The sequence below is a fragment of the Melanerpes formicivorus genome, unplaced genomic scaffold, assembly GCF_026170545.1.
Source record: "Melanerpes formicivorus ecotype bairdi unplaced genomic scaffold, bMelFor1.0.p_v2 SCAF_2, whole genome shotgun sequence".
In the NCBI taxonomy this organism is placed as follows: domain Eukaryota; kingdom Metazoa; phylum Chordata; class Aves; order Piciformes; family Picidae; genus Melanerpes; species Melanerpes formicivorus.
The window spans coordinates 38,386,786-38,404,539 of NW_027142354.1; the positions used below are offsets into that span (position 1 = coordinate 38,386,786).

The 17,754-nt window shown below is 49.2% G+C and overlaps 2 protein-coding genes across 3 annotated transcripts in view; one reads left to right on the plus strand and one right to left on the minus strand.

Moving 5' to 3' along the window:
- Positions 1 to 1,598: 1,598 nt before the first annotated feature.
- MRPL14 (mitochondrial ribosomal protein L14) lies at positions 1,599 to 14,427 on the minus strand. The gene is made up of 3 exons (XM_068147751.1): positions 14,366 to 14,427; positions 4,354 to 4,447; positions 1,599 to 2,121 (listed from the first exon to the last, which is right to left on the minus strand). The coding sequence occupies exons 2-3, from the start codon at positions 4,425 to 4,427 to the stop codon at positions 1,755 to 1,757; spliced, it is 441 nt and encodes a 146-aa protein (XP_068003852.1). The 5' UTR covers positions 4,428 to 4,447; positions 14,366 to 14,427; the 3' UTR covers positions 1,599 to 1,754.
- Positions 14,428 to 14,497: 70 nt separating this feature from the next.
- Positions 14,498 to 17,754, plus strand: part of TMEM63B (transmembrane protein 63B) — a 55,877-nt gene continuing 52,620 nt past the window's right edge. For both annotated transcript variants that reach the window (XM_068157126.1, XM_068157135.1), the window contains exon 1: positions 14,498 to 14,656. The gene's annotated coding sequence lies outside the window, so the exon portion shown is untranslated. The remainder of the gene's footprint in view (positions 14,657 to 17,754) is intronic.

A 17,754-nucleotide genomic window follows, 5' to 3' on the forward strand; every position in this document is an offset into this window, starting at 1 on the left:
TGGGAGGGATCCACCCCCCTGCTCCAGGCACCAGTGTCCCTGCAGGGCAAGCACCACCATCGTCAAAGGGCCAAGAAGCCACTTGTAGAACAGCACTCATCCCAAAAGAGCACCTGGAACATCCCCCAGTGAACCCAGCACAATTACCCCAGAGGACAAAAAGCAGTAAGCAACACCCTTGCGTTGAGAGGCTGAGAGCCCTGGGGCTGTTTAGTCTGGAGAGAAGGAGACTGAGAGGGGATCTGATCAATGTCTATCAATATCTGAGGGCTGGGGTCAAGAGGGAGGGGACAGGCTCTGCTCAGTTGCACCCTGGGACAGGACAAGGGGCAATGGATATAAAGTACAGCACAGGAAGTTCCGTCTCAACACGAGGAGCAACTTGTTTACTGTGAGGGTGACAGAGCACTGGAACAGGCTGCCCAGAGGGGTTGTGGAGTCGTCTTCTCTGAAGACTTTCAAGACCCATCTGGATGCATTTCTGTGTGACCTGTGCTGGATTCTATGGTCCTGCTCTGGAAGGGGGGTTGGATTCAATGATCTCTGGAGGTCCCTTCCAACCCCTAACATCCTGTGATCCTGTGATTACTCAGAGAATATAATTTCCTGAGTGTGGTCAGGTGGAGAGCATAGGCTGCAACTCAAACCTGATCTCTTCACCTTTCCTTCCTACTTTTGCTTCCCCCTCTCTGGTATACTCTGTTCACACCACTGAAGCTGTAGTCCATCATGCTTTCCCAGTTTTCATTCCTCCTGAAGACTCCTCTTAGGCAAAGACACAGAAACTAATCCTTCTATTGAGTATGGCCAAGGCACTGATAGTTCCTTGTGTATCTCTCCTGCTCTGTTACACGTTAATCCATTTTTTAGATCCCAGTGTCATTAGGACAAGGACTGTGTTTTGTTTCTTGTTTATGTGGAACTGGGAAAAGGGGGAAACAAAAGCATAAGCTGTGTAACACAAGACATTGAGACTCTTGAACGTGTCCAGAGAAGGGCAATGAGGCTGGGGAGAGGCCTCGAGCACAAGCCCTATGAGGAGAGGCTGAGGGAGCTGGGCTTGTTTAGCCTGGAGAAGAGAAGGCTCAGGGGAGACCTTATTGCTCTCTCCAACTACCTGAAGGGAGGTTGTAGCTAGGTGGGGGTTGGTCTCTTCTCCCAGGCAACCAGCACCAGAGGAAGAGGACACAATCTCAAGCTGCACCAGGGGAGGTTTAGGCTGGATGTTAGGAAGAAGTTCTTCACAGAAAGAGTGATTGGCCATTGGAATGTGCTGCCCAGGGAGGTGGTGGAGTCACCATCCCTGGAGGTGTTCAAGAGGGGATTGGATGTGGCACTTGGTGCCATGGTTTAGTAGTCATGAGGTCTTGGGTGACAGGTTGGACTTGATGATCTCTCAGGTCTTTTCCAACCTTATTGATAAATAAAAGAAATAAGAAGGATTTTAATGTTTTCATGATTGGAGACCTTATTCAGACCAGTGGAGCAGTAAGGGTGAAGGACCATTTCCCAAACAGACTGCAGATGTTCTGTGAAATTAATCAACATTCTTTTGGGGGGGTGTGGGGGGAAATGGAAAAGAAAAGGCATTTCAAGAGTTAAAACTAGTTGCTTTTAATTCTGAAACAGGAAACAAGTTGTTATGAACCTCAACTTTTACACCATCTTCCAGGACCAAGGAACAGCTACTGTAGGAAAGGATATAAACAGAGGAGAGGATATAAACAGAGATTGCCAGAGACCTTGCTTGGCTTTCACACAAAGTTGCGGGCAATGGCCAATACTTTGGAGAACTCTCCTTCCCTGCGCCGCAAGATGTAAGGTATTGGTGTTTTTATTCTAGTCCCTACTGGATTTCCGTTGTCCTCTATGAGTACCACATTGTTGGAATCAAATCTAGGCGTCATGGTGGGGCCGGGCATCTTGTGCCCTACAATCAAAGCCTTCTTCTTTTCTCCTTTGATGGCCAAAAGGATCGTATCCCCCACTTTGCCAACGCCACTCTTGTTATAGACGTGGATGCATTTTGGAGGCCGGTGGTACGGCGTGTTCCCCAGGGAGCTGTTGTCCACCACTCGCACGCGGGTGAGTTTCTGTATTGCTTGGCATGCCCCAGTGACACTAGCAAAAGACAAGAACAAGAGACAGATCTCTTCAATGATCTTTGCAGAGCAAGGGCAAAGCCAGCACAGGGACTTGACACTCCACAAACCACTCGGAAGGCGCCAGCGATAAATACATACCGTACGGGTGGTGAGCTGACTGCATTCAACGTGCCCTTTGACAGCCAAATGCTGCTTTGGGCTTTGCACACTCTTCACTAAATGTCTAACATTAAATGACCAGCTGTTCTGACACACGACTAAAAGGTGGCATGAAGAGTGTTTTTCATTTACTGGCCTTTTTAGCCACTGCAGAGGATTACAATCAACTTTGATTTACAAGCCAAAAAATGTGCTTGCTTCTGCTACAAACAGCCTGCAGGAAGCTAAGACTCCAGTCAGACTCTTTCAATCTTGCATACAGTCCCCAGCAGTAAGCACTTTTCTGACCAACCTCCTTTTCAGTCATCTTTCTGAGGGCCTCTCATCCTATTCTGCTCTCAGGAGCTCTGAAATCCTGCAGTGTGTGCGCCAATCTGCCACCAACTAGAACCTAACTGACCAAGGGATCTGCTGCTTCTCTTCACAGGACATCACACAGAGACCATCCGAAAAGCAGGAAGATCCTTTCTGTTGCTAAACCACTGCTTTCCAGTAACATACTGGCCAGACAGCTGCAGACATCAGCTGAACTACTCAAATAGACAACATATGGAATCAACCTAACATTCACCTTGCTTTGCAGAGCAGAAACAAGCACAGTAAATAAAGACCAATGGGGGCCTCAGGCCTCTCTGTGAAAACAAGGACTTGTGTTTGCAATGCTGCCTATGAGAAGAGCAAGTCATGCTCTGTGTATCAAACATGGTGTGGATGGACATGGTTAGAGCAGGCATTTTTACATGCAGAAAGTGAAGACCAGCTGGGTCAGTCTGCATTAGTGTAACTGCTGCCTTTCAAGATTAGTTTCCTGCAGCAGAGGCCTGCTCTGGCTTTTCACTCCAAGAGAACACCTCTTTTCTCTCTCATAAGTCACGTCCCTCTGCAAGAAGCCACATTGTCCCATCCCCAGCAGCAACTGTGGAATAACACACTCTGTTCTCTGCCTGCCAGCTGCTCAGCAGAGAAGGCAGAGGGAGAAGGCTGGAAAGGGACACTGGTGCTGTCACAGGAAGGACAAGGGGAAACCTAGGTGGGACCAAGTTCACAAAGTCTAAGTGTGATTGGCCAAGTACCACTAGACAAGAGTAAACTGCAGAAGAACTTTTTCTTTCCTCTCCTTTGTTAATTTCTGAAACAGACTTGGAGAAAAACCCACCACATCCAAGGCAGACCCACTCCACAAAGTAAAGGTTTCTCCATTAAGACTGCTGACACCCTGCAGTAGCACTGCTGACTTCTGTGGATAGTGTCACTCTCTCCCAGTCCTTGTATATATCTCCTTTAAGTGTCTACTGGCCAATGCTCTCAGGCAGCCCATTTACAGAGAAAGACAGCAAGACTTACAATACCTCCTCAAGATAGCTCCTGGAACTATCACACAACCTAGCCCTGAGCACTCTTAAAACCCCTCTCTAGACACAGAGAATAGACAGTCATTCATGGATATGAATGACTTTAAACTGAAGCCCTGACCCTTTGAAGAGTTATATCCTACAGGTGCCCCAGACATGCAGCAAGTGTACTGTGGGACTGGGCTCTAAGTTTTGTGCAAGACATTGTAAAATATGTGAGTCCATAAATTTAGGAAGCTTGAAATGCCTTGAGCCTGGAAGAAGGACCTAAAGGAAAACAATCACACGGACACCTTTAAGGCACAAGGAAATTATTTTCCCAGTTATTTTTGATCTCAATAGCTGAAATTATAGGAATAATGTTAAACATGTAGTTGGTTCTGCAACAGCAAGTGATGGCTGTAGCCTTTCTTTTTTTGGCACTTGGCTGAGAAACACAAGCACTTCCAACTTCTGCTTGCAGGCCCTTGCATTGCTCTCCAAGGCCCAGAAACCTCCTTACACACATGAAAATGCAGAGTTCAGATCCCAGCCAAAACTGGCTGAAACCTGCATAGGTTGCTGTGCTTGGGCTTACTTTACAATGTGCAAACAGACAACTGAGAGGTATTTTTCTATTCTATTATCTCTTTTCAACTAGAAACACTGTATCTTATGCTTGACCTACTTAACAGGATCTCCTTCAATCAAGAAACTCTCCCAAGAAAAGCAAAGCAAAAGCAAGATTCAAGAATTACCTGAAGTGTCGCTGGATCACTGTGCTGCTTAGATTGGCTAAGGACAAACCAAACCGCTTATTCCAGAGAGCCATTTAGATTCTGGTAACCTGCCCTGTGTAAGAAACAAGACAATTACCAACAGACTTCATTTTGCATCCTTTCCCCTATGTGAATCACACACTAGAGCCTTAGCACCACTGCAAGCCACAGCACACAAAGTGGTAGCAGCATCTGCAGCGTGCTACAAAGCAGATCAACAACCCCTGCCTGAATGCAGGGGACAACAGAATTGAGATGCTAAACTACAAAGCTGGATTCAGTGTCACTGCATTTTAGACTCCTTAACACAGTGGTAAGAGCCCATCTGCATGCACTGTAAACCATGTAACAACAAGCAGGCTTGAGAATCTTGTATGTGAACTAGTTTGGAGGCTGCAGTGACTAGTAAAACTACCACAGTTACTTGTAAAAGTTACCAATGCTACCTATAAAAACAAGCAAAGAGCCAGAGATAGCCTGCAGACTGGCATCATAATGAATTTGCCAGACAAGAAACAAGACTGTCCAGTTCTGGGCCCCTCAATTTAAGGACATTGAGACTCTTGAATGTGTCCAGAGAAGGGCAACGAGGCCAAGGAGAGGTCTCCAGCACAAGCCCTATGAGGAGAGGCTGTGGGAGCTGAGGCTGTATAGCCTGGAGAAGAGGAGGCTCAGGGGAAACCTTATTGCTCTCTACAACTACCTGAAGGAAGGTTGTAGCCAGGAGGGGGTTGGTCTCTTCTCCCAGGCAACCAGCACCAGAACAAGAGGACAGAGCCTCAAACTATGCCAGGGCAAGTTTAGGCTTGAGGTGAGGAGAAAGTTCTTCACAGAGGTACTTGCTCAATCCAAACCAAACTTCCACCCCAACTGCAGCAGAGCTGGCTTACAAGTGTAACCGCCGAGTTTACCACACTCTCTTTCCTGACTACATCTGTTCTGCCAGAATGATGGGGACTAGTTTGGGCACACAATCAAAGGCTTATCTGAACCCAGGTCACATTACTAGACATCAGTTAGGAAGCAATGACTTGGGTAGCTACTCAGCAGATTCAAAGGGAGAAAACATGGACCTAAAGCCAGTTCTCTTTCAAGCCAGCTCAGGTCAGGCTTAGACTTTCCATCTGACTGCAGCTACCACTGAGTGACACTGTTTGCTCAGCCCTTGGCTCTGTAACCAACACATGTGCCATTTTTTGCCTTTCCAAATGTAACATTGAAGAAACACCAACCTCTTTCCTCCTTTTGCCAGCTCTCATGAGCTTAGGGACAAACTGTAGCACTACACAACTGTGGGTACCTAAAAACAGCTTGGTTTTTGCACTTTATTTGTGGCAGAAGCATAACTATTGTTTTTATTATTATTTTTTTGAGTTGTGCCCCTTAACAGGGGAAGCCTGAATACAAGCAACTTTTTTGTTTGTTTTTTTGCATGCTGGGACTACAAAAAATTAGTGGTTACAGCATTCGAGATGTGTGTGTGTGATGGGGGAATTGGGGCAGGGTCCTGGCTTACACTTCACAAACCAACTCTCGGTGGTTTGATACATGAGATCCCTTCTTGGCAGCCTGTTGTGGGCTGCAATAGACAGGTTCAGAATTGCAATTAACCACGATTGCTTTGTGCAAAAGTCTGCAGGTTTTGGATTTGTAATTTATTATTTTTTTCTAAGAGTTTTGGGTTATGGGGACTTTTTCCCCCACTCACATGCACCAACTTCTCCATCCCCATCTCATGCTTGTTTGGCTGCACGCCTGAGCACGAGGCTGGAGGTGAAGGTAGCCATGCTCTCCTTCAGTGCCTCACTGAGACATTGGAGGTGGACAGCCCTTTGGTTTCATCCTTCATTGGCTTTTCCCAACCCCTTCAGTAGGAAACAACATCCTTACAGATGGGAATAGAGAGGTTTGGGGAGAAATTATGACTGTGCTTATCCCAAGAAAGGTTGGACCAGATGATCTTTGAGGTCACTTCCAACCTGTGTTCAAGGATTCTACACTGGGAAGCCATTTCATTAACTTGTATTTTAAAAATAAAGCTGACCTAACTTCTGTAGAGACAAAACAATACCCATAAAGCCTTTCCACAGATGATGCCACAGTTCTTTCCACAACCAAGTAAAGCCCAGGCTAAATCTTCACTATTGTTTCTCCTTGGGGTGTTTGCCTACTTGGGGATGTATGCAGCTTTCAGGGTTTGTGGCTGTCCTACACAGCAAGCAGTACCTGACAGCAAGGGAAGATGCACCACAGCAATTTTGCAGCAGCACTCCCTGAGCAGAGCACAGGGTATGTGTCAAACCATCTACACCTGACATACAGGTAGGTAGGTTTGGAACAGAACACCCAATAGCCAAAGTGTACATTTCTTTGCTAAACAAAGTCACTTCTCAGTGGGGTAGATCATCTCCAGATGAGTTCACTGTCTCCCTTCAGAACTTGCCTGCACTGTCCTCTCTCTGGAATGAGACTCCCAAGAAGGTTGTGTTTTTACCTAGCTGTGTGATTCTAATGAAAACAAACCCCTGTATTTACAGGGCCATTGGCAATCAAGGTCAAATCACCTGAGCCTTGATGCTCCTAGGATTTCTAAGCTAATTCAGGTACATTGCCTTGCTGTAAGCCCACACTCTACGTTGGCAGGGAGCGCAGCATGTGTCCCATCCTGCCCTTGGGTGTAGTTCTCCCACATGAAACTCAATCTCAGTGGGTAATACTGCTCCTACTTTCTCCAGGATCATACCAAGGCCTTGGATCCCTCTAGAAAACCCAAATAAGCAGCAGTAGCAAGCTTGCCTCTCTGTTCTTTGATGGATGCTTCTTGGGGAGAACAGCTGCCACTGTCACCACTGTCTCTATTCCCCTGGTAATCATAAGAACCTCGGTGGCAGAAGATGGACCTGCTTATCCTCACCACTATGTAAGACCTATAGGAGAGGTCTGCTGGCTCATGGCAAGGCAGGCACAGGTTCATCCTCTGCCTGTCAGAGGGACAGCAATGTCAGGAAGGCCACAGTTAGATGTGCTCAAGGCCACATGACACAGTGCTAAGGCACTGTCTAAACCCTGAACTCACTCCTCAGGCCCGGGAGGAGTCACTGTTTGTTTCACTGTTTGTTTCTACCCTGTGGCAGCAGCGAAGGTTTGAAGTTACAAAACTACCAGCAAAAGCATCAACAGCCTCAAGTGCTGAAGGGCTGTTTACATTTCCAGATGACTCAGACCCCACTTCTTTACTAAGAATTATTCCTCAGCGCATTAAGATGTGTCACAAGCTAAGAAGCTCTGTAGGGTTGAATACTCGGTATGAAGCATCCTGTTAGGAACTGAGTAAACCAGGGGGATCCAGTTAGCAGGGAGGTTCAGAGTGGAGGGAAGAGAAGAACATATGTGGCATGATGCACAGCAGTCAAGGGTGCAAGTGGATTCACAAAGAGTCAACCACATTTTCAGCTATGGTAACATGCCAGCTACTCTCTAGAAACAAGCAGTCAATAGCCTGGGGGTGTCTCCAGGAGCTCCTCAACCAGACCCAGTTCCAACTTGCTTCCTTTATAGCTGTGAACTTCATCTCCTCTGCCCTGTTTTCCCTGCTGTGTGGTGGCTAATTGCTAAACTAAACTGCAAAGCAGACAGAAGCTGCCCACTCTGTCATACTGAGAGCTGCCACACTATATTGGGTTTGGCTGAGCTGGAGCTAATTCTCCTCAGAGCATCTTTCTAATGCTGTGTTTTGCAGTGCTGTAGCTGGGTGTTGATAACACAGCAGTGTTTTGGCTACTGCTGAAGGAGCACCCAAGCTGTGCTTTTACAACATTTCCCTGCCCCAAGAGTACGCTCAGGGGTGGGCAAGATCTTGGGAGAGGACACAGCCAGGCCTGCTGACCCACGCTGACCAAAGGGGTATTCCATGCCATATTGTATCAGCTCAGACATATACATTAAGTGGAAGAAGGAAGTGTGGGGTATTTGTCAATGGTGCCTGTCCTCCACAGCAACCTCTAGGCGTAGAGCCCGGCTTCCCAGGAGTGACCGACCACCACCTGCTGATGGGAAGTAGAGAATAACATCTCTCTCTGCTTCTGCTTCCACTCGTGCCCTTGCCTTGTGCTTCATGTGATTAAAATTGCTCCTATCTCATTACAGGCCTTTTGTTATATTTTCCCCTCTCCCCTGCCCATCTAAGGAGGGGAGTGATAGAGTGGCTTTGATGGGCTCCCAGCCAGGGCCAAACCACCACACACACACAAATGCTTCACATTGGTGCCAGAGTTGAAGAACCTCTACAAAGCAATGACAGCCGTTGGCCCCAGAGCACCCAGCACCTCTCTCCTCCCCAGCACTGATGTTGCCTCCCACCAGTAGGCCACAAAAAGGCTCAGGAGAGGCCGCACTTAGCACAGGAATAGGGAAAGCACGTGATGCCAAATTGCTCCTGAAGGTGCCTCCCCTAGGTCATCAGGTTGCAGTGCTCAGAGGTGTATGGTAAGAGTACCCTCACAGCCCTCAAGCACAGGAAAATCTGCAGGAATTCCCAGAAACTGGCTATCAATATTGCTCAACCAATGCAGGAATGCACCCAACAGCTCAGACAGGTGAAACACCACTGCTGCTTAGTACTCAGCCACTAGTACACTCCTGACCAAGGAATTATCTTGGAACGGACTTCTGGAGGTCACCTAGTCCAATCTCCTGCTCAAGGAAGATTAATTTCCAACTTGCTCATGCTAGGCAAAAGCAGTAAACAGAAGCTATCCTAAAATGAAAGGGCCAACACAAAGTTAACTACTGACATAATATCAGCCACACGTAGCTGCACCAAAGCAATAAAGAATCATGCTTCAGAAACATCTTTGCCTGTTCCTACCCTGCCCCTGCCATCCCTAAATTCAAGTAGATTCTGTCCCCCAGTTAGAGAAACTCATTTCTTAAAACCACATAAAGATGCTTTGCTTCTCCTGCTCCACATGCCTGTTAAACATTACCACAGCCCACAGAGTTCAGAGTAAGATTCAGAATGGGAGAGGAGTTTGTTAGTTAAAAAACTCACTAAAATGACCCAACCTCTCCTTCACTGTGTAAGTCTGAGCATCAATAACTGATTGCTGCAAACACTCCCTTTTTGAGGGCCCTTCAGTCTCACCCTTTCAATGCAACAGACCAATGTCAAATTCCAGCACGGCACAACAAAGAAACTCTTCAGTAGTTATAAACCTCTGGAAGTTCTTTGCCCACTCCACCATTTTCAAGTGCTAGACTAAAGCTGCCACCTTCACTGTTTTCCCTGGAGATTAAAGAACCAACATACTTACTGAGCACTTGAGTGGTTTTTGAATGGAGTCATTCTGGAAAAATTCATCCCAGCTAACAGAAGGAACCACATCAGATATTTCCTTTAAACGTGGGCAAACATGTGAGTAGGTCACCTCAGGGAGTTGATACAAAGCAAGGACAGCTTCCAGAGGAGGAGGACACAATTAGATACTTACTTTGACCAACCTCAGGGCATATAGCACCAAGAAAAGAATCACAGAATCAATAAGGTTGGAAAAGACCTGAGAGATCAAGTCCAACCTGGCATGCAACACCTCATGACTAACTAAACTATGGCACCAAGTGCCACGTCCAATCCCCTCTTGAACACCTCCAGGGATGGTGACTCCACCACCTCCCCGGGCAGCACATTCCAATGGCAAACAACTCTCTCTGTCAAGAACTTTCTTCTCACCTCAAGCCTAAACCTCCCCTGGCACTGCTTGAGACTGTGTCCTCTTGTTCTGGTGCTGCTTGCCTGGGAGAAGAGACCAACCCCCTCCTGGCTACAACCACCCTTCAGGTAGTTGTAGAGAGCAATAATGTCTCCTCTCAGCCTCCTCTTCTCCAGGCTAAACAAGCCCAGCTCCCTCAGCCTCTCCTCATAGGCCTTGTGCTTGAGGCCTCTCCCCAGCCTCCTTGCCCTTCTCTGGACACATTCAAGAGTCTCAATGTCCTTCTTAAATTGAGGGGCCCAGAACTGGACACAGGACTCAAGGTGTGGCCTAACCAGTGCTGAGTCCAGGGGCACAATGACTTCCCTGCTCCTGCTGGCCACACTATTTCTGATGCAGGCCAGGATGCCATTGGCCTTCTTGGGCACACTGCTGGCTCATGTTCAGTCAGCTGTCAATCAGTACCCCCAGGTCCCTTTCTGCCTCTTTTACTGGAGATACCTCTTCATAAGGTAGAAGAGCCTCAAGGAAAGGCCTTGGACAGGTATCAAGAGAGGAGCAACAAGGAGAGGTTTGAAACACAGAGAACAGGAATACACTGAGGAAGTGGCAACAGGCTAAGACAGGGACCTCAACTCATGCAAGAGAATGCAGAGCTGGATGTGAAAGTCATCACATCCCCAGCATTTCACCAGGGGTTTGTCTTGCCACTCTTCATGGCTTGGCATTTCTACCCTACCAAGCTAATGATACACAGTCATAAGATACATTATGCTTATGCAGGATAACCAAGCCCTGTGTCCCCCAGCACAAATTTCCATTCCCTCCCTATGCTGGGTCTCACATTCATCTAAATCAGTCAGTTTTCAGCTAAATAAATTCCCTGATCCAACTCATCCCACTGTTACCTGCAGGCTGGTGCAAGGTAAGCTGGTGAGACACAGACTGGGACTTCTCCTTTCACTACCAACCCAGACTTACATTGTGACAGTATCTCCCCAGAAACACCAGGAGATTTGGACAAGAAAAGGATCTCTTTAATTTCAGCTAAAATACCGATGTGCAGTCTGTATGAATGTGCATTGTTAACACTTTTCCAGTATCCTGTATCACTAAGGTTGGAAGAGACCTCAAAGATCATCGAGTCCAACCTGTCACCACAGACCTCATGACTAGAGTAGGGAGGACACTACTGCCCACTGCAGGCTTGAACTCACAACCTTCCCATGAAGGGTCTTATGCACTACCAACTTTGTCATTGAGGTTTCTAACGGCCATGGGGGGACTAAAAGAGCCTGCATCTGAGCACTCAAGAGGCCACTGCAATGGCTCTGATCATGTTCTTTTCAGTGTTGTATGCCCTAAGAAACAGCTGAGATGCCATTCACTGCCCTGCCTGCATCCTACACATACTTGTGAGCAGTGCTGTTACTTCCAATTTGGTATTACTTCCCTTTTTAATCACGGAAGTTTGGAAATGACACCTGCTCCCTGTATGCCCAAGATCTGTAGTTCCACAACCATTTTTCTTCTTTCTGCTAGTAACTCATCTGCACAAGCAGGCCCCAGGGAAACCTAATGGATGTTGCAAAGCAAATGCTGAAGCCTACTATCCAAAGCCTGCTGTCAAACATACAAAGTAAACCAGGGAAAACTATTCTTCACTTTAATAGTAGTAACCTGATCTGCACAGTCAAACAGTGGGGCCAACATCCCCTTTATTCTTCTAAGGGACTAAAATAGACATGTTCAGGGCACCACAAAGGCTTGAACTGCATCTGTCATCCATCATTAAAATGCAGGAAATAAATCCAAGACAATATGTGCAATGCAAATACCTAAAGCCCTACTCTGCCACTGGTTTATTTATAGACCGTCTGCCAGGGTGAGCTACAAAAGCCAACTGTGAACTATGGGCCTCAATCCATTCACAGATCTCCTCATAAAGGAAACAATGTGATTAAGGGCTCGTGTCTGTTAAAAATACACAAGATATTCATTACCAAGACGTAATTGCTTTTACATTAATGACAGCCAGAAAGGCCAGGATTCAAAAAGAGGAATTAAGTCTTTTCTAATTCTGTTTATGAATAGGGATTAGCTATTAAACAGGATACTTATTGATCCAAGTTACCAAGAGAAACTCATTACAAGTACATCTGCTATCAATTTTGAAGCAAAACACACTAACCTAATTTTCCAGATCTCAATCAGGAAAGGCAGATTAAAGATAGAGATGAATACCTTTAATGGAAAACTTTGGGTATTCTAAGTATCCAGAAGTCCCAACTCTAGGGTACTTATGTCTCTTATCACTCTAGTATCTATCCAAGCACCTTAAACCAGTCTATATATTCATATTCGAAGCACTGTACTAAAATAAGGAGGAATTATTGCCCCTGCAGCAGCAGAAAATTAAGCTACGTAGCAAACAACTTCCTGTGTGAGGCCAAAGGAAAGAAGCCGTAAAGCAGGCACCTAACCCCAGAAGCTCTGCCCTGGGATGGTCTGTGGGGCTGGAAGTGAAACCCAGTGAGGTCCCTCCCTGTCTCTGCCTTCTGGAGTTACAGGTGAATTCAAAGAATGTCTAGGCTCCTGTAACTTAATACTGCTGTCGCCTCTCGAGTAGATCTTTACTGCTTCTAACACTACTAAGGTCTCAGGAACAGGACAATAAGTGGCAAGCCACATGACCAGACTCTGTTCCCAGCCCTGACCTGGGTGACCAGGTCTCAGCCAACAAGGTGTGACCACAAACCAGATAGCAGGAACCACAGTGAAAAAAGTTGTGGCAGGAAGGGCAGAAATAAGAAGGAAGAGAAGCTGGGGACCTGTGGCTCAACCATTAAAGAAATGTCAGAAACCACTGACCTAGGCTAGTTGTTCACAGACAAAGAACAGTTGAGGTTCCAAGCCTGCATGATAAAGCTGCACCAGGAAGGGATGCCTAATAGACAGAAGTCAGGCTAAGAGAAACCTGACCTGGAGACGAAAGACACGCTCATGCCACAAGCCAGCACAGAGCTACCTGCAGCTTTGCTGGAATAAGCCTTGCTTCTCATTCAAAACCTTCCCTTACATCAGGTTCCCTCCTTCCAAACAAGAACCACCTAGGTAAGCTTGGAGAACTCTCAAATGAGACAAGTGAGCACAGCTCAAATGAATGAATATGTATGTCCTGCTTCTGAGAAGGCTATTTGTCTGCTTTTACTACAATAAGTAAGTCTTTCATGGTTCTATGAAACCTGCCATGCTGCCTTCTTCCCCAAATTGCCTCCCCTTACTCACTGGCCCTCCAAAGTAGTTTTTTGATGAAAACCAACAAAGCACAGTCTAGCACCCACACTTCCTGAGTCCCCATGACACACACAAGTAACTGCCAGGCATGTCAGGACACAGGAATTTCAGACCAACTTTGCTGCATGACTACTTATACCCGCACAAGCCTATTCCCAGCACAGCCTCACATGAAATCTGAAGCACAGGAAAAAAATTCTGAAGGACACACATGAAGAGCACCAAAGCAGATTCTGTGATTTGCCTCCTTCCCCAGGCAGGACTGCTAGGGCATGGGCCCAGGGGAGCAGAGGGTGCTGCCCGGCACGGAGGCAAGATCCTGCCAGCCGCACCATCTGCGATGCCCTGTGTGCATGTAACACAAGCACTCCAGCATCCAGACAGCCTGAGCTGTTTGCTAGCTGCTTTAACCATCTATCACAGCTATATGCTCTGCTGCATGCCACTCGAGCCGTCTGCGGGGCCACCGTTTCTCCGTCTCGTTAAGCACCAAAGCGTGTTCAGGGTGTAGACATTTCAGACCCTGTTCAGAAAGCGTCGGCAACGCCAGCAAACGGCTACCTGCGAGGGGCCAGCAGCCGAGCCAGCACCTGGGAGAAGGGAGGCCCCGGACAGCCCATGCGCCGCAGGGCCCCCGCACGACTACGGCAGCCGCGCACAGCACTGAGGCCCAGCGCCCCGGAGCCGAAGGGGACTGCCCGCACTCCGGGCGGCTCTGCCCCGACGCCCGTGAGAGGCTGAAGCCGGCTGCCAGAAAAAGCCGAGCAACCGGGAGCAACCCGACCCGGCGACAGGGCAAGGCCTCCCGCAGGCAGCCTTAGGCCCCGCGACGGCAGCGCCGCCGCGGCTCAGGGGTGGGGCACCCGCTGCCGTGCAGCTGCCCCCGCCCGATGCCCGCTCCCCCCCGCCCCAGCCCGCCGCCGCTCCTGAGGTCGCCTCTGTGCCCCAGCCCCGCGCAAAACGCAGACCCCGGACCCGCCACGCACCGCCGCGCACCTCCACGGGGAACGCGCGCCCTCCGCCCGCGCGCACGCGCAGCACCGCCCCCGTCGCGCCCGCCCGCCGCGGTGCGGCGCCGGCGCCTCCGCGGCCCGCCCACCCCAGGGCCCGCCCAGCGCCGAGCCCAGCCCTGAGCCCAGCCGAACCGAGCCCAGCCGACCGGTGACTGCTCGCTGCGGTACACGGCGTAGCGCGGTCCCGCAGCGCTCGCCCCGGCGCGGTCCAGCGGGGCGAAGCGGAGCGGCAGCCCGGGGGGAGCCAGTCCGCGCTGACACAGGGTAAGCGAGGCGCCGGGGCGGCGCGGGGCGCGGCGGCTGTGGCTCCTCCAGGCCAGGCAGGCCCGAATGGGCAGCCCGCTGCCCCCGTGCTTATCGGGATGTGGAGAGGCGAGGGTCGCGCCTCAAGCGCTCAGGAGGGCGGCGCAGGTGGTGCGGTCGTTGCGCGAAGAGCCGCAGCGGGGGGCGGCCTGGGGCGAGGGGCGCCGCCTGCCATCTTGGGGCGGTGCGGGGCGCGGCGAGGGGCGCGCCCGGGTGCGGCGCTCCTGTGCCTCCTGCCTCAAGGGCCGTCGGGGCTGCCCGAACCCGGGCTGGTTCGAGGCTTCTCGCTCGTCTCCCGGATGCTCGTCCTTTGCCGTCCCTCGGCTCTGCTGCTGGGTAACGTGGTTTCTGCACCCCGGGGGGTCGCCGGCCCCGTTTTTGCGGAGTAGCGCCGGCTCCTATCTCACCTGCGAGCGCCGTTGAGGGTGCTGAGGCTGCTTTGGTGCATGCTTGGCCTTGAAGAGCTGCCTGTCTTCCTCGCCTGCTCCTTCGGGCCCCACTGGGACGAAGAGCAGCACAGGGACAGAAGGGATGTTCCAATGATGGGAACAACAGGCAAATGTGTTGTATCACCCTGGCTGTCGTACTTACAGACCTTAGTAAAGAGCTGCCAGGTAGGGCTTGTGTCCACGGACATGTAGCCAAGCAGTTCCTTTCTGCTCTTGAGCACCAGCCCCTCCAAATCAGTAAGCCATGTTTTTTCCTCCTGTACTAGAATTTGCCCTGTATGTCTGTAGGTTGCTACCTGCTGGAGGCATTACGCCAAAAATCTGTGACGTGGATGCAGTCAGCCCGGTGCCCGTAGCAGATCTGGTAGCTCTCAGTTGGATGGAGACCAGGTGTTTTGGGGATTTAGGATTCGGAGCACCTACCTCCCATATTCTTCCCTTGATAGTAGGAGTTGGAAGCAAAAGGCTGATCAGTGCATGCTCGTGATGGCTAATTTGTTTTCACACAGACCACGAGGAGCAGCCTCCGTCCCCTATTTGTCTGTTAATGTGGAAGTGACCTGCTCTGTCCTGTCATCATCTGGAGTAAGCACATATGGAAAGCCACAGGCTGTGGAGCAGGAGCATCCCATTAGCAGTCATCACTAAAGCCACTGTAGGGTTGTGTGGCACAAATGCCTCCCGGATGGGCCTACAGATGCCTTCACAAGTGCATTGCAAGGACTGATAGCTTTCCTCTCCAAACACCCATGCTGTGCAGCTCCCTAATAGCCTTTTATTCTCTTAATGCTTCTGAGAGAACAAAACCTGACCACTCAGCTCATAACCTACTCTAGAAGGACTCTGTTCAATCTAGAAATAGCAAAGCATTAGGATGTTGCTTCTAATGACTGTAATTAGCTGGTGTCTACCTAGGCCTTTTTTATCTCAAGCCTTTTATTGACAGGAATACACTGTCTTTGCAGGGAGGGAAGCCCTTCCTGCAGTCTTCACCTGGATATCATAGGAGCAAGATAAACACAAAAGAGGATGCCTTTGAGGGGTTTAGGAAGAGACTTGGGAGTTTGGCTCACGAGTGTGTTTTGTTGCACTAAGTTTGCTCTATTTTTGTCTGTTCCTGTCTTCAGTAACCTTGGGAGGAACTGAGGCTGCTGTGTTTTGAGTGTCGATTTTCTTGTCAAGAAGGCACTGCCATGGGGCTTTGCAATGCTCCATTTTCTTCCCCTTTGACCAGAGTGTGGTGTAACTATCCTGAAATGTCCTGAAGCCATGAGTTGAGCCAAGACAAGGAAAATGCTGAGTGCTTTGCTTCTTGTTTGATTATTATTTTTCCCCTTCTGGGCCTTTAAAATGTCATTGGTCATATGTTTTTTAGCTTTCTTCAGCAATAACGTAGGCTAGGAGCTTCCTTGGTTATGGTTTTAGGTTTGCTTGTTTGTTTGTTTGGGTTTTTTTACATAAAAATTATAAACAACAACCTAAATATCATCATGAAATTGCCTTGTTCTGGGAACTGGGACTTTAAGAAACTCCCAGGTAGTGTGACATTTGCAATAGCAGTGTGAGGGCTGGTAGTGCCAAGGGCCTGCTTTTTGTCCTTTATGCTTTCCTGGACCCTAGGTAGCAGGAGTGCCTCAGGAGCCCTGTCCTGCTAGTGGCTCTTACACCACCCTCTCCATTCATATTGAGGTGCAACCCCAGCCTGTGTCCTTCCTGTAAGCACTCTGTCTCCATCCTGGCTGCCAGGGTGATACTGTGCTGAGGACATCCCGCTCTCAGGAAAGGCAGCCAGGACCTGTGCCACATGGAGCCTGTGCAGCTGTGGGGTTGCCTGCTTTGTCTGGGAGGAGGCCCTGGGCGTAGGTTACTCTGCATGCTGTTAATTGCAGAGATGCTGGTTTTGGATCCTGTGGCTGATTTGCATATCAAAGCATCTCCTAGCTTGGTGGTGGGAAGCAGCTGGCAAGGATGATAGAGCTCACTGGATAGAGCTAAAGCTTGACAGAGCTTGATCTTCCCTGGGGCTTTTTGTAGCTCATAGATGAGGGAAGATGATGGGGATGTTTGGGAAATGGAGATTGTGTCCATGTCCTTGAATGACTGTGCATAAAGGCTTTTTTTAATCTAGCAGCTGCTTTCCAGGGTGTGGGAACCAAGGGGTAGGGGGGTGATCCTTGGTGGCAGAGCTTGGGGCTGCTTCTACTCTACATCTTTTCTTCCAAGAAGAGCTTGTCCTGCAGCCTGTTGTGTCAAACCTGGCAGCCATCCTTCCCAGCTGGCAGCTCCTGCAGCAAGTGACCAATTTTCCTGCTGCCTGTTCTTCATACTGCCCCTCACATAAGCAAGTGGAAACCCCACTTGGAGCCTGAAGCAAAGGGGTAGGTTTGCTACTGCCTGAACTGGCTCTTCAGGGTCCCAGGTCTTGCTTAATGGCTTATGAGTCGTTGAGGGGGGAGCTGTGGAGCCTGGAATGGGCCACTGCTTCTGGGATGCTGCATGAGTCAGAGGAAGGTTCGCCTGTGTCTGGTCTCAGCAAAGCTGTCTCCTCCTTCTGGCTCTGGAAACAAGCCTGTGTAGCTCAGTGCTTGCTTGCAGGCTGTGCTGGTAAAC

Bases quoted from the DNA above. Each gene is read 5' to 3' on its own strand.
- MRPL14 (XM_068147751.1), bottom strand. From the start codon at position 4,427: ATGGCTCTCTGGAATAAGCGGTTTGGTTTGTCCTTAGCCAATCTAAGC. The intron at 2,122-4,353 runs GTAATTCTTGAA...GTCTTTTGCTAG, and splicing joins GTGATCCAGCGACACTTCAG to TGTCACTGGGGCATGCCAAG.